Raw genomic sequence first — 16,513 nt, 5'->3', positions numbered from 1 at the left:
ACTCTGTCCTTATGAAACTGCAGGTAAGGTTCTGTTGCAGTGAAAACTTGAATTTCACGAATGCATCTAGCAGACGAGATGGCCAAGAAAAGGCCACCTTCGATGAGAGATGCTTCAAATCACATTGGTTAATCGGGTCGAAGGGAGACCTCATTAGTTGGACAAGACAATGTTGAGGTGCCAGAGAATTATGGGGGGCCGAATTGGTGAATAGGCCTTAAAGAGACCCTTCATAAACTCTTTCACCAGTCTGTTGGACCACTGAGACAACTGGACTGAACGTCTCCTGTACCTGGAAATAGCACTAAGTGTACTTTAATAGATGAATGAGAAAGACCACTCTTGGCGAGATACAAAAGGTATTGCATAGTCCTCTGGAGGTGACTAGGGAGGATGACAAGAGTGTTCGACACACCAGGAATAGTATCAAGTCCATTTAGGCGAGTGGCACATAATTGTGGAAGGAGCTTGGGCTCCGTTAAGAATGGATCAGCAACCCTCAGAGAGCACTATCTCTCCGAACTCCATGTGGTGAGGAGCCAAGATGACAACTGAAGCATGTGAATCTGTGGATGAACCTCTTGGCATTGATCAATGGAGAGTAGATTCTACATTGGTTGGAAACAGATTGGTGAAGACTGATGGGGAAACAGCTCGGTGTACCAATACCGTCTTGCCCACTCCGGAGCAATGAGAATAATGTGGCATGGCTCTAGCTTGAGTGTCTGCAGAAATTTCGGAATGAGCGGGAAGTACATATTACTTACCTTCAGTAACAATGTATCTGGTAGAGATGTTGTCTAGCCGCAGATTCCTTAACTTGGAATATCCCCAGGCATCAGACTGGATCCTAACATGTTTTGCAGCAGCACCTCTGCGCGCCGGGGGACGGCGCCACACGCCCCCGCCCTGATGTCATCCACGTACGTGATGTCAGCAAGGTCATATAAGTCCCTCCCGGCACGATGACATCATTTTTCTTCTGACAACATTTTCCGCCGCACAATGCGGAGCCACCAACAAAAAACTGTGAAGGTATGAGAACAGTGTGCGAGGGATGAAAATCCGTGAATAAAGGAGGATGGTGGAAGACACCATCGTAAAAGACAGAATAAGACACTGCCTACATATAGGTGGAAGCTGTGAGAAAGAGCCCCGCAGGCTAAGCAAAGACCCTTCCCCGACTACAACATGGAAGAATATCTCAACAGAAAGAAAGACTGATTGTGCCATGTAGAACTGTGCAATCTAGTAAGAATGGAACACAGAAAGAACTGGCCTTTTCCCTCTAATAACAGAGGTTGGAAACGGAGCACAACCGACCCTCAAAGAGGAAGACCACGAGGAGACCAGGACACTGAGTCAGTAGAGAAGACGGAAGGAAGGGAAGGTAACTGGAGAGAAAAACAAATCTCCTTGTGAATCAAAAGGCACCATATCAGAGGAAAGAAGCCCCTCAGCAGAAGTTAACTGTATATGGAAACACTCAGGGAAGTGCAACAATCTGAACCCCCTTGAGAGATAACCCAATGGCAACTGAAGAGGCCAGTGGAGAACACCACTAGACAAGGTCCTCGCAGAACGAGGAGGCTGGATGGGTGTTAAGGAATCTGCGGCTTGACAACTTAAGTAACTCGTACATCTGATAAAGCCATCTAGCCGCAGATTCCTTAACTTGGAATAGATACCAGAGCAATACCCCAAAGGTAGGTGGGTCTGCGACAGAACAACAGAAAGAGCCAAGCATCCGATCCGGCAACAGACTGACGGATAAAGGGGAAAAGCTGTGGCGGAACAGCCAGACAGCAACCAAAGCAGCTCGAAAGAGCAGAAATAACAGGATAGAGGCTATCCTAAAAACACCAAATGGCGCTACACCATAACCGTATAAAAATGACAGGTAGAACGGCTTGAGCCCTATACCAGAGCAAAGAAAAGAGAGGAAGAAGGACCACTCTCCGCCTAATCGCACACAATGAGTACACCGACCCAAGCTAGAAATGAACTTGAAGAGATGCAACCAGAGCTTAACAGACTAGCCTATAGAAGGACGCCGAACGAGCCGGTGTCAAGAGCCCAAAGGCAAGAGATAGAACCTGAGCAATGCATTGGGAATAGCCGGGAGACAAGAAACATGCTAAGTGCAAACACAATCCCAAAAAAGGGTAATTAGGGGCAATGAGCATCAATTATAAACCCGCTGAAGCAGGTAGGAATATGCAGCATGTAAACGGCCATAGAGACCTTAAATTGGCTTACACATGAAGCATAAGAGTGCCCGACCAGCCAAAGTGGGAACAACCCACAATATAGACTTGAAGGCAGTAGTCAAGGACCACTGCCATCAGAAGAGCTGTCCCGCAGGCGTAGCCGTTCACAATAGTATGTGAAAATGTGGAAAAAAGACATATCCGAAGCAAGTGGCCAAAAACGCCAAGTTAACGAATGGTGGGAGAGTCTAAGACCAACACTCCAGAAAGACAAGTACAGCGTTGAACACCAAAAAGGGAGCATATGTCAAATTGGGAAATCACCCCAGTAAGTAGTAGAAAGAAGGAACCTATGGGCAACTTTCAACAACTGAGAAAAGCTCCCCCACACATGGAAATATGGGTCCAGACCTTGCAGCCTCGAAAAGAGTTGGCGACGCAGGAAGAGGAATACCAAGGCAACCGGCGGGTATACAGAAATTTATAAATATAGAATTATGTAGAGACAGAACTAGCCAGGTAAGAACATGTCCATACCGGAGCATACCTAGTACAGAAAGGGCAGGTAGGAGCCGTTTTTGAAGAGGAGACCATGAAACCTTCCAAGGAGGTGGATAAGCATGGCATAAGCAGATGGCACCAAGAAAAAACATAGCGCACTGTAGAACGGACCACCAGGCGACGCATGGAGTCCACAGGATCTCCAGGTCCAGGTGAGATAAGCAAAAGCTATATAATAGCATACAAGTACATGCAGTGTGCATACCCTAACAACGGGGAACACCTCTTAGGGCAATAAGCCAACCCAAAAGAGCGCAGTAAGTAACTGAACCCGTGAACATGAGTTCCGAGCCGTATGACATTACCAAGCAGAGCCACCGGCTCAATACCACAGTCAGAGGACCAGACACTGCAACCTGCGGAACACGGCCACAGCAGGCCAACAGGCAGCTCAAAGCAAAACGCATCCAAGGGATGCCAGTAAATGGGTAATCATCCTTGACCACAGGAAAAAGACGACGTAAGGCTCACTGCCCATGATAACAAGCATTTGCAATGCAATAGGTCTCGCATTAGGAAAGTTTGAGCTATTGGTCTTGTAAATGACATTTTTTTTTATTTATGTCTTGGTTTTGAAAATAGCTAAATTAATAGCTTTGTCATTTACAATGCCAATAGTTATAACTTTCGCAAATGTGACACCTATAGCATTTGTAATGCAACATGTTTTGTTTTTACATGACTTAGATGTATTGATATTACAAATTACAATGGCTTTTAATTTTTTTAAATAATTAATACTTCAATAAAAAGTGATTTTAATTTATAATGGCAATAGCTTAAACTTTTGTGAAGATTATGTTCAGTGTATTTTATTGTGATGTGATGAAAATCCAAGAACAGAAGTGAAATGTTAACATCTTTTTGTGACATTTGTAATAAAGCTTGAAACATTGAGAGAATATATTTGAACCAATTGTTGTTGAATGGTTGCGCAGATTGATGCTGGGGTGGCGCTGAGTGGTGCTGTGGTGGACCTGAGTGGTGCTGTGGTGGTGCTGAGCGATACTGGGATGGTGCTGAGTGATGCTGTGGTGGTGCTGAGTGGTGCTGTGGTGGTGCTGAGTGGTGCTGTGGTGGTGCTGAGTGGTGCTGTGGTGGCGCTGAGTGATGCTGTGGTGGCACTGAGTGGTGCTGTGGTGGTGCTGAGTGATGCTGTGGTGGTGCTGACTGGTGCTGTGGTGGTGCTGAGTGATAATGTGGTGGTGCTGAGTGATAATGTGGTGGTGCTGAGTGATGCTGGGGTAGAGCTGGGTGATGATGTGGTGATGCAGAGGGCAGAAAGGCACAAAAAACAGTCTAACAAAGGGCAGAAAAACAAGGGAAAACGAGTCTAACAGAGGGCAGAAGGGCACAAAAAAACATTCTAACAGAGGACAGAAGGGCAGAAAAACAAGGGAAAAACGAGTCTAACAGAGGGCAGAAGGGCACAAAAAACGAGTCTAACAGGGGGCAGAAAGGCACAAAAACGAGTCTAACAGAGGGCAGAAGGGCACAAAAAACGAGTCTAACAGAGGGCAGAAGGGAAGAAAAACAAGGGAAAAACGAGTCTAACAGAGGGCAGAAGGGCACAAAAACGAGTCTAACAGGGGGCAGAATTAATCCCGCCCTGCATGTTTGTCCACGAAGATGCCACCTTTTTGTGCAAAACCTCTACTCAACTGGAGTACTTTCTACTGTCTAATCAGTAAGTGCTCCCTCGTTGGCTAAATGTATAGGGGCAGATTCGTATGCAAACATTACAAATGTTCAATATTATGAGATTCTGGGCCTAAAAAACCCAAAAAAGATCATGAAATGTTTTAATTGTAACACCCCATATACCATCTACTGTCCTTTCCAATTGAAATATATAGCAGCACCATACATCCTATAAATATACACATCCTTGAATATCTGAGGGCCTTAACACACAAAGATGCTACCTATCCAGTAGCAAGACATTTTGACTCTCATTATGATAACAGGAATCTTTTAACATTCTTTTGTATAGATCAGTTATCATCAGATGTGAGAAGAGGTGACAGAGTGCTCAAACTTCGCAGCCCGGATTCAAGATATATTATAGACTTGCAAACAAAATCTCCAGGAGGTCTGAATAGTGGATAGGAGTTAGCAGTACATCTGTAACCTGGCGAATCTGGGCAACATAGACTGTATTGTGAAGTTAATGAATGAATAAGGCACTAACTTCTATATCAATTTATTTAATTTGAGTATATATTAATTGGTGTTTGCTTCCCCTTATTTTCAATTTTCTATTTCTTTTTTCGATTTTATATTTAATGATTAAGGTCTCACTTGGGGGCTTAGTTATGAGCCCCATGCGATACTTTTGCGCCGTCATTGTGTCACCAGCATCGGTGTAAACAATGTGCCACGTTGCAGCATATTTACAAGGGGACGCATCTAGGTAGATGCGTCTCATTGTAAAGCCCTGCATCACATTATACCTGCACCAGGTGTAATGTTTGCAGGGTGGACGTTTCTACGCAACAAAGCCTCGTAGGAGTGGCGCAGTGAAATCTTTAAGATTTCATAGCAACAATTCTAGGATGCCATTACATCAAAACCTTATGGCAGGTGTAAGAGTGACGCAGTGCATTAACCCCTTCACTGCGGCGGATATTCCGCCGCAGTGCTAAGGGGGTGGGGGGACGCGTGGCGGTCCTGTGCTCATGACGGAACCGCTCCGTCACGGCACGCGGGTGAGCTGTGCTTGTGACGGAACGGTTCCGTCACGGCCCCGCCCGCTCAATAGAACGCATCGCGCAGGAGCGGAATTCGCGCCGCGCAGGCGTGGCGAACAGGCCGTGACGGAACCGTTCCGTCACCAGCACAGCCCACCCGAGGCTCGTGACGGAACGTTTCGGTCACGAGCATGGGAGGGGTTAAAGATAGGCCTCCACCATGCATTGCTGGAGTTGCGTCACGCTTCTAGAAAAACTCCAGCATTGCATCAGTTTTGTGCCGACAGATACATCAGAAACACTGATGTTTCTGTCATTCATTAAATATGGCGCATTCATGGTGTCACAAGGAGGGTACAGTGAAAGCTGTTGTAACAGAGTGATGCAACAGTTTTCATAACTAAGCCTCTCTTGTTTTTTAGCAGACGCTGGTCAACATAAGCAATTAACTATTTTTGGATCGCCTTATCAATGCAGAAAAGCAAAACAAAGCATTAGAAAAGAAAATAATCGCCAATGTTTTTAAAAGATGAGACTGGTTGACTTGGCCTAGGTTTGTTTTAGTGACGTCTCTCCCATTAGCTCTAGTTTAATATGCAATCTGTCTTCTAATATAATAGCATACCTCATACCCGTCTATCTGCTGCAAACTAATACAAATGATACTTGAACATTTTCTTTTCTGCCACGGACCTCCTAAACGAACCTTGAACCAGTGCGTCGAAGAGAATTTAGAGATATGTCGGAGACAGGTTTCATAACCGCATTATCGTCAGGGTCCTGGTAGGTAAGGTAGCCCATCTTAGGATCGCATTAAGAAACTGGCATTTCTTTACCTACAAATAGACTGTTATTTTAGAAGTGTGACGTGTTTACCCCAAACAGCTCTCTTCTGGATGTTCAATAAGAGCGCAAGACATCGGGGCGTCCTTGCCGTGGTGTACGGAGCTCGGTTAAGTGTGCCCGCTGACCTATTTTTCTTCTTCACGCTCTGTTAGCACATTCCGGTTCGCACTGCGAGACTCGCTCGCAAGGCCGGCTGAAGCTGTTTTTTTTGCAAAAGGTAAATAGGAGCACCCACTTCACGGAGAGAAAGAGCAGTTGCCATGGAGAGGCACGAGGACGTGGCGAGTCTGTCGAGCACAGAGTTCAGCAGCTGGTGTGAAGGGGTCTGTCTAAAGGTATCTGCGTCTCTCATCTGAAGTCAGAATGTCTGTCTCTGTGCATTCGGTGCAGTATTTACACGGCCTGATTCCAACAGGCAGTAGATTTTCGGGGGCATCCTAGATTTTACTGCACTAATAATTGACCGAGTTTGTATTTTTATTTTTCCCTTTCGTAGGATATGTGAAGCAAATGAACACAGGACTGATGGATTAATTTACAGCAACTAAAGGGTAGGGTTTACAAGACTGCCCTTAGAAAAGGAAGAAGGCAGACATTTACTAAACAAGTTTCGTATGGGCCAGGTGCGAGGAGGCGCAGAGCTGCTTTGGCTGGAGCGGCTGGTCACTGCGCATGCGCGTTTGAGCCAGTTCCTTTGGGCGGGACTTCCGTCTTCGGAAGTCCCGCGCACGCGCCCACGGAGTGCCTGAGAGCAGGGCTCCCATGCCCGAGGGAGAGCCCCGGCTACAGAAGTTCCGAATGGCGGTAAGTGGGGCTTAGTTCTAGGGGGGAGGGAGGTGCGCTTGTGTGTGTGTGTGTGTGTGTGTGTGTGTGCGCGCGATGGCGGCGGGGGTCTTTGTATGTGTGCGTGCGTGTGTGTAGGTGCGCTGGTGTGTGTGTGGGGGGGTCTCTGTGAGTGCATGTAGGGGCGCTAGTGTGTGTGTGTAGGTGCGGCGGCGACGGGGGGGTGTGTGTGTGTGCCTGCGTATGCGTGTGGCTGTGTATGTGCGCGGCTGTGTATGTGCGCATCTGTGAGTGTGGATGCGCGTGCACGCAGTCAAATCCAGCACAAGAGAAGCGCGTGGCACCCTATTGTCCCTCATTCCCACGAGACGGGCAGCTATAAGTCTCCAGCTGGACGCATCCTTCAGATGCAGTACCAGCGAGACCTAAAAACTGAGCGCATCTAAAGGATGCGAAATGAAAAAGAAACACCATGGAAGATAGGCCTGAGACGACCTAAGTGGGAGAACGAAAGCCCGCAAGTAACCAGTGAACCGCCGACTCGGCGTGAGCATCAAACAGCAAAGTCCCATCAAAGGGAAAGTCAACCAGTCGGTCCAGGATATTTTCAGGGAAGACGCTATCTCACTACCAGGCGTGACACCGTAAAGCAACAGAGCCCAACATAGCTCGGCCCAAAGAATCTGCAGTATCTAAGGCTGATCAGATTGTGAATTCAGTCGCATCCATCCCGGAGGAGGTGAAGGAGATCCACGAGAGCACCTTCAGAGGTGGCAGAAAGCAAAGACTATGCAGAGTCCCACAGGGCAGAGGTAACCCGAGCCAAAACACACACTGTATTTAAGGACCGTAGGGCTGCACTAGTGGATGCAAAGATGTTCCTACCCCATGACTTAAGCTATCTGGACTCCTACTGAGAGGGAGGAAGCATTAGAGGGAGCAGGGAAGGAAAGTCAGTATGCAACACAAACCCCTGCACATCAGGATGCACAAAAAGACAAACCGGATCATGTGGAGCTGAACGAGGGCGGTTCAAAACTGAACGAGCCACCGGTTCACCTGAAGATACCCAAAAGGGCATCATAAAGGGAAGCCTCAAAGGGCAGAAGCAACTCCACATTGCTGGACCCACGGTGAAGGACATCAAGCAAGGGGTCCACAGACAGGGGCAGAAGTGGCTTGCATGTTTAAAATGCTGGTGGCCAATGAGACCACTCTCAAAAAAGCTGCACCAGCCTCGGTAGCCCTCCGCGGAGGGAGCAACAGCTCATCAGTGGGGGAGGGTTGTAAGCTGACCCTCCCAAGACACCAACGCCCCACATAAGGAGCCCCATTAAAGAATGAGGATCCTGATGGGGCTCCTCAGGAGGCGAAGAGCCTGCCGGATCTAGGAGCCCCTAAGGAGGCTCCACAAATTCCAAGGGGGGCACTGGCAACAATACCTCCGCCGACGCGGGCGAGAGGACAGCGTCGAACTTTCTCCAGAGGCCTCTAGAGAAAAGTTTAGAACTCAGCGTTGACACTGTGCCAAAAGAAAGCGTGTTGGCGCTGATCGTGCCTCTTCAGACGCAGACTCAGCTGCATCCGGCATCGAGTCGGTACCGCCCAGTGCAAAACTATGACAAGCTCCACTTTCAAAGAAGGAGAAGGCACCGGGGGCGGCGAGGCAAGCTTTCGGCGCAACCCTGCGAACCTCCGGCGCCGGACGGCACCGACCGCCTGCCCGGAAGCCCAGGGTGTGCTCAAGGCAGGGCTATGAGCACCGACAACCCCCTGGAGCGCCACAGGGAGCCCAGCGGGACTGCGCACCAGAGGCGCCGTGGGTCGTAGAGGGGACCAAACCTGGCCGCACCCTAATGACTCCACGTGGACAGTAGGGGGGACCCAACCAGGCCGCACCCGCCATTTGCCTCAAGGCAGTAGAAGAGATGTCCATTGCCACATCTATGATCTCCGATGAGGCTCTCTCTCCTTCTGAAAGTATGTCCTTAGCCTCCTTCCTATTCCTCGGGCCGATATTCCAGCAAGGGGGAGATGTCAGACCACATTTGCCGGTCATACCTCCTGAGGATAGGCAGCGCATTGGAGGCCCGATGGCTGTTGCCACAAGCACGATAATCTCTTGCCAATATTATCCAACCTGCGCCTTTCCTTAGCCGTCGGGCAGCACATGGCGATGTAGTATTTTTGGATCTTCTTTGGCCGGCCTGCATAATAAAGGAGTCAGGTTTTGGAAGGCCAATGAGACACGCAGGAGAGTCTTCAGGTGGCCTGTATTTCTTACCCAGTTTTGGGATAACAGCCGGAACGGAAGCTGGAATCTTCATCAGCTTAAGGCCCTCCTGACATAGGAAGTCCACTAGGGGATGGCTCTGGTAGAGCGCTGCGTAGAGGCCTTGAAGTTGTATAAACACATTCCGTCTTTTGACCGGCATGGGGAGATCAAAATGTTTTGATGCCCGCTCTAGAAATTCATGAAAACCACCGCTATCCACCGGTGGAGAATCAGCCATATGCAGAGTGGGCGAAGGCAGTGTGTGTGCCACATAGTCATTCCAATCGTATCTGACATCTGGGTCCAAATGCAGCTCTCCCTCTTGTAGCTGCTGGGCACCACTATCCAGCACCTGACCAGGAATTTGCAAGGGCGGTAAGGTTTTCTGTTTCGGCAGCGCAGGCATAGCCTGCTGATCTGAGATGACGGTATCTTCCCCCTATGTAGGCGGCAGCTTCTAAGTAGCATTGGCCTCAGGGAAACACTTGTAATAGTCACTGAGAATCAGACTTAAGTTTGTGACTAGAGAAATTGGGATGTTAATGGAGGGCTTCAACTGACACTTCTCTTCCTGCTCCTCATAAGGATAATGCTCCTGAAGTGTCCAGGCGTTGCATGCTGGGACTTCCTGTGTCAGACAAGGAATATTCACCCTTCAAATACGCAGAAGGATCATCCAGTACTTCTTCATCCTCAAGTTCATGGCATTTGACCCTCCATTGCAAAGGGCTATATGCAGGACCATAAAAGCCCTCATCCACTTATTCTTGGAAGTCCACGAGGCGAGTGGGAGGCAGTGGGGAGATCTTGGAAAAGTCCTGCAAAAGAGAAGTAATTGCCTTTGGAAAGGGTATGTCTCTTCCCTTCATCGACTGGACCGTCGATGAGGTCATAGACAGTATCGTCGAAGATATGACTGCGCGCGTCAACGGGATTGAGACGCTCACTTACGACGCTGCGCCGAGCTGCACAGTTGATGGTGAGGCTCTTGTTGATGTTGAACTCCTCACAATTGCCGCAGCCATCACTTCAGTCTTCGTGGACCCTAGGGCATCGTTGTTCTGACCGTCGACATAGTAGATAATACCTTGGACGGCATACCAGATCCAGAGGAGACAGAGGTGGTAGACGGAGAGTGCCTCGGATGGATTTTTTGTGAGGGACTATGCGGCGCAGGTGGAGGCGCACAGCCAGATGATGGGCATGAGATGGATCAGGCTGCTATTTTTTAGCCCTTCTTTCCACAGTTGTTTGCTTGCTCTGAGATCTGGATTTTTTCAGATCTTTTTGGACAGACAGAGAATCTTCTTCCTTCCTCTTCCTTGAAGAGGTATGAGGCCTCTCCTCACTCGATCCCGGAGGGTTTTTGGAGAGAAAGTTCCACAACGCTTTTCAGTCTCTGGGCTTATGATCCGGATATAAGCAATGCGGGCATTCCTTATGTGGATCCTCAGAGAAAAGCCTGGACTTTCCACAAGTCTTACAGGGCCTAAACAATCCTTTTTCAGACTCAGACATTCTGCAGTAAAGAAAGAAAAGGGTGCAATCACTTTCAACAGTACTTCAGCTGAAGAGATGGTTGAAGAAAAAGAACTGCCAACTGGGAGTTGAAAGGGTCAAGGTAGAAACACTGTAACTGAGAAGATCAGAGAGACTCCCTAACACTCGACGTGCTGGAAAAAATCAGAGGTATGGTGGCCCTGCAGGGAATGGATACTCAGGGGCTCTGCTGTGATTGGCGGGAGTTTGGATGTTCTCTAATGATGTTAAATGGTTACTAAATGCTACTGAATTTCAAGGGAAATTAAGTTTAAAGTTTGATACTGCTATTTCATTGTTACCATGGGGCTCCCACCATGACGACAGGGAATATTCAAGCACGTAAATCTATAGAAGATACAATACTGGAGAAGTTGTTTTTTAAATAGGCACTGAAAAGGAAAGCTCATCAAAGTTGTAACTGGCCCAAGTGAAGGTTCCAGTTCTGTAGGCCACCAGTCCATTGTACATTAAGAGCTAACAGAGCCAAATAAAATGTTCTCGATCTCAATTTTATCAGAGTTGATCTAAGGATGGTTAGTGTTTATTCACCTGGCCACTGCTAGCATACAGTTTTGAAAGATAGACTTAAGGAGTTCCTAATTGCCATCATGTTGTAACAGGTTTTGGATACAATTGGCAGAGTATCAAAAGAACGGGCCAAAGGAATTGATAATTGATTACCTTTGCCAAAGGGGCCCAAACAGTAAAGTGTGCTGGGCTTAGTGAGGAACCCTGTGGTACTCCACATTTAATTTCTATGAAAGTAGAGGTATACTGGAGTACATTGTACAGCTTTCAGCTTTCCTTTAAGAAGAAGGCCATTGATTAATCCTTTGTTCTCAATAATGGCCTCACAAAGCTTTTTTTTTAATGAGTATTGTATGAAATACTGTATCTAGGCCAGATCCAATATTACCAAGGCAGGAAAGCTGCCATTGACCAGCAAATGCAATGTCGCTGTCCACTGAAGCCAAGACAACCTTAGGCCTTGTAAGACTTTCCACAAATCTTACAGGGCCTAAGCAACCCTTTTTCAGACTCAGACATTCTGCAGCAAAGAAAGAAAAGGGTACAATCACTTTCAACAGTACTTCAGCTGAAGAGATGGTTAAAGAAAAAGTACTGGATCCAGAGAACTTCAATAGCAGTGCTCCGAAACTTCGGCAGGTTGCATTATGCCGCTCTACTATCACACTGGAAGTGACAGAGCGGGCTTATATAAGCGGTGCCCAGCTAATCGTCTCTTTCCCCGCCCTCAGGGGCAGAGTGTAGAACAATTTGGTTAAATTGTGTCGATAACTAACTTCTGATCTACTGAAATGTTAACGAGGCTATTCTGCAGAAAGGGAACGTTAGATGGCGGGAGGAATATGAGATTATAGTATTTACTAGAAAGCTTTACTGAAGGATAGTAACTGGCTGTTCTGATGGATACTTCCACCCATAGTCAAAAATGATTTAGAATTTCAGCCATTAAACAGTACATAAATAAATAAGTAGGTAATGTTATATCACAATAGTTAAGACCTCCATAAATAAATGCTGTCATTAAAATAAAACACAGTTTAACCATAAAAACAGGGGAGTTGGTGAGTTAATACTAAACTATAGAAAGTGGAGACACTAGTACCATCAAGTCGTTTACAAGGCCCAATAATACTTACCACAGGCTCATCATAATTATATGGAAATACACTAAGTTGAGAGATACACACTTATATATATCTTTAGACCTAAGAGCTGCCTCCGAACTAGTTCCATAGGGGCTGTTATGGGTCTCACTCAAAAGGTTGGGGGTTCCCGAAGCACTGCTAGTCCTATTAATGAGGCTTCTCTAAGAAAGTTATGCCCAAGTTTGATGGGATTGAGAAGGGCAACTAACTCACCAAAATCCAGTACGTAGAGGGGTGAGGCAGAGGTATGTCTGAGTCCCTACTCAAAGGAAAGATAGATGCCCACAAGTTAGATAGGGTGTGTGCCAGCTCTCCTAATTGCAGACAACACCTTGCTAATCTCACTAACTACCATGGGTCTGCAACAATTATTTAAAGAACATTCACAATTTCTAGTCATCCAAGGGGTTAGAGAAAAGGGAGGAAAGGCACTCAACATTCACCTTTTCTGGAAAAAAAAAATAAACCAGTGTAAGGCAGTTGTACCAACAGCACCTGCAGTCCCTCACACAGCGTGACAATGATCAGGAAGACATTCCAGCATCAAAAGATTCAAGAAGTAGTGATGCATAGGCTTAAATAGCAAGCATGTACATACTGTCAAGACTAGGTTGAGGTCCACTAGGGCATCACAAATTATTTGGAAGTAAACATTTATGGTCTAACCTTTAATAAAACACATTACAGCAGGTGACTTCAACAAGAATGGTTGGTCCAATTTGCACAGAGAAACATTATAATTAACCTTTCAATATAGCCACTGCATGCCCTTGCTGGGCTAAGGAGAGAAGAGTCAAAAGAATATTGAAAAGTTAGACTTGAAAGGCCAAACCTTTCAATGCACGTGCGTACCACACCAAGCATTTATTTTGTACCAGCGCATATGGACTTCATGTTAGGGTGTCTAGAAGCAAGGCTAACATCCACCACCTCAGTTGACAATTCAAATGCCTTTAACCGCTACCATTAAATCTCCATGCATAGAGGTGAACGTTTGTGAGATTCAGATGCAGATCTCTGCCCTGCCACAGAAAAATATGGTCATCTAGAAAAAGGAGACTGAGCAGAGGAAAAAAAAACACAGGCTGAGGAGCTCTGGGTAGCACACTCAGCTGGTCCAGTCCAGGGCAACCAAGATGACTTGGGCCTTGTTTTTCTAGATCTTCTTCAGGGACAAGAGAGGTATCTGCGAGAAGGTCATTAGATGTTCCTTGCTCTTTTCGAGCTGCCGCTAAGTGGGGCTTGTAGGCACGCCAGGAGGAGTCTGACTCTCATTAAGATATGAAGCATGGCCTCCTTGAAGGCTGCTATCTGCTGAGTAGTGGACAACAGCCAGGGGAACTCTGGGTACTTCGTGACCAGCTGCAGTACTGGCTCTGAAATAAGGTACTATGAAGTATATTTACCATGACAACCTTGCACATTCCCTTTCAAACTAGAGTGGTGGGAATGGGTTTGATTCCCACTTCGTCTTTGTGAGTTTGCGCTTGCACTTCAACTTATCCGATGACTTTGAATGCGAAATGATTGGTTCATAGGAACTGACTTATGATAGAAACAGGGCCCACAAACTGAACCGAGAGGAAGACCTGTTCTTCGACTGAGACCTCTGCAGTGTGTTTGGCAATGTGTTTCGCCTCCTGTTCCCAGGTCACCTTCAGGTGCATAAGGGCACATGTCACATAACTTGCAGTCACAGTCAGAGATTTGGCACCACAGGCATATTTTGTAGGAGTCTGTGATGGCATCTGCTTCTCACAGTCTCGACATGGTTTGAGGCCTGCAGTTTTCGGAGTAGGAAAAATAACCTAGCACACTATCTAATGATTTTTGGAAAACGTTGCAAAAAACACCACAAGTTTGAAGCAGAGCTCCAGATCTGTGTTAGAAGGTGCAGAAATAAAGGGACCGATATCAGCATGCAGGATTGGCGTAATTATGTGGCAAAACTCTGTCACGTCCAGTGTGGTATGCAGCCAATGTAGCGCAACAAAACGCCACCTACCAGTGAGAGGAAACACTGCTTTTGACAATTTTCTAGATCCAGTCGGTCACCCGGGGATAATCTGAAGGTGTGGAATCTGCGGTTAGTGGTATCCATCAGTACTGTTTAGACTGAATGAAGGAGATTTCCGAGAATAATGCTGACCAATAGGGTATTCTGATGTTAGATCAATCAGGCACAAAGACAATATAGAAGAGAGGAGCAGAAGAAAACCTCCAGGTTTTAAGCTGCTTAAGGAAACAAAAGCGATTAGTGGATAGACGGAGAGACCTACAAAGTCAGTTCTGGTCGTTGGCACCAAGTAAGAAAAAGTTGGTAATCCTATCAAGAAACAGCAAAATATTAATGGCCATAACAGGGAAACATTGATAAATGCAAAGAATGAGCTACATATTAAATAAATACCAAAGTCTCATAAACGGAACACTTACAGTCGTCCAAATCAAGAAGTGAAATCTCTTGCTTTTGAGGTTCTTTTTTCTTGTGTGGTGGCTTTTTTTCTTCTTTCTGTTAAAACAGTAGTGACCTGTATTATGTAATGCTTTAACAACTGGTTTGTGAAAGTTACAAATACTCATCATTTGAAAAGAGAAAAGGAAATGATGAACAAGTTACTTACTTTGGTAACGACCTTTCTTGAAGATACTCTAGCTAACCTTAGATTACTCACCTTGTGAATACTCCCTCGGGCATTAGAATGGATCTGCACATTTTTCAGCAGCTCCTCTACGAACCAGTAGGTGGCATCATGCAGCTCCCCACCAACTGTGTTCCACGCTAAAAGTGACATGCAGAGCTGCAAATAAGTGCTACTGATGAATGCTGACATCAGCTACTTTCTAGGCTGTTTGGTCTGGCATATACAGATTAAATGAAAATCCATTAGTGAACCAGCCACTTCCAGAGGTGCAAGGGCTCCTACCATAGGGTCCAATTCCCCCACACCACCCTGCTTTTTGAAGGACCACATGGCTGTGGAGTTATCAGTGAATTTCTGCACCAGCTGTACTGATGGTATTGAGTTTTAACGGGGTTAACCCGTAAAACTACCTGACCTGGGTCAAGATTACAGTACATTCAAGGAATGGTTGTGGTAGTTCTTGCAAATTTTGACATGAAAAAACAAACAATTCACCACAAAACAATTCAGATTCTATTCAACAGAAAACAGGATTTTAATTTCATACATGCTACATTCCTTAAATACTCTTGTAATTCAAAGCATCAGTATTACTCCATGTATCAACTTCAATGTAATCCTAGTGCATGTAATATTTACAGTGCTCACAGTGTGATAGAGACAGGGAAGGTATTTTGGGTAATGGGAGTGAGTAGGAGTGTGACGGACAGGGTAAAGGTATTGTGACATTGGCACAATTGCAATTATATACAATAAAACCTTCACAGCCTAGTATCGGTCCATAGTTCCACTATATATCCATAACACATAGGTACATATTAATAGGCCTATTCTATTCCTATGGTAGTCTACGTTTCGACCCCTGTTCAAGAGAGGGTGGTTTGTTCTTCAGTGTGGGGTCTTCATCAGGACACAGTTGTGTAGGGAGCACCTACAAGTGACAGAAATGGTTCAGTACATGTAGTATAATGTGGTGAAAAAAGGAAAGGAGGTACCCTTATTGTAACCTACTTGTGGTAGGAAGAAGCATTCGATGAATGATCCTAGTGGGCACTCAATGGCTCCTAGACATCTGTGGTGAGATATAAAGTCTCAGTGTTACAATGAGGTGAAAACATTCATAGAACCTCATGTGTTATGTAGGCGGTACAGAAACTCACTCTGCCGAAAGCAGTCATGCGGGGCAGTGAATCTCCCGATGGGCGTTGCAAATAGTCAACAGGACAGGGTCTGTGGATAAGAGACAGCGGGTGTGCATCAGGGACAAAGTAGTCAGTATTAATGAACA

At 46.2% G+C, this 16,513-nt stretch overlaps 1 protein-coding gene across 3 annotated transcripts in view; it reads right to left on the bottom strand.

Annotated features, from left to right (window-relative positions):
- AP3B1 (adaptor related protein complex 3 subunit beta 1) overlaps positions 1-16,513 on the bottom strand; it is a 2,001,071-nt gene that overhangs the window by 606,626 nt on the left and 1,377,932 nt on the right. For all 3 annotated transcript variants that reach the window (XM_086960746.1, XM_086960745.1, XM_086960747.1), the window contains one exon: positions 15,017-15,092. In XM_086960746.1, the coding sequence (XP_086816872.1) occupies positions 15,017-15,092 (76 nt within the window). The remainder of the gene's footprint in view (positions 1-15,016; positions 15,093-16,513) is intronic.

The sequence above is a fragment of the Lissotriton vulgaris genome, chromosome 3_1 (assembly GCF_964263255.1).
Source record: "Lissotriton vulgaris chromosome 3_1, aLisVul1.2, whole genome shotgun sequence".
Taxonomy (NCBI): domain Eukaryota; kingdom Metazoa; phylum Chordata; class Amphibia; order Caudata; family Salamandridae; genus Lissotriton; species Lissotriton vulgaris.
Note: the sequence above shows the minus strand (reverse complement) of the source record. Positions and strands in the feature narration are given on the sequence as shown.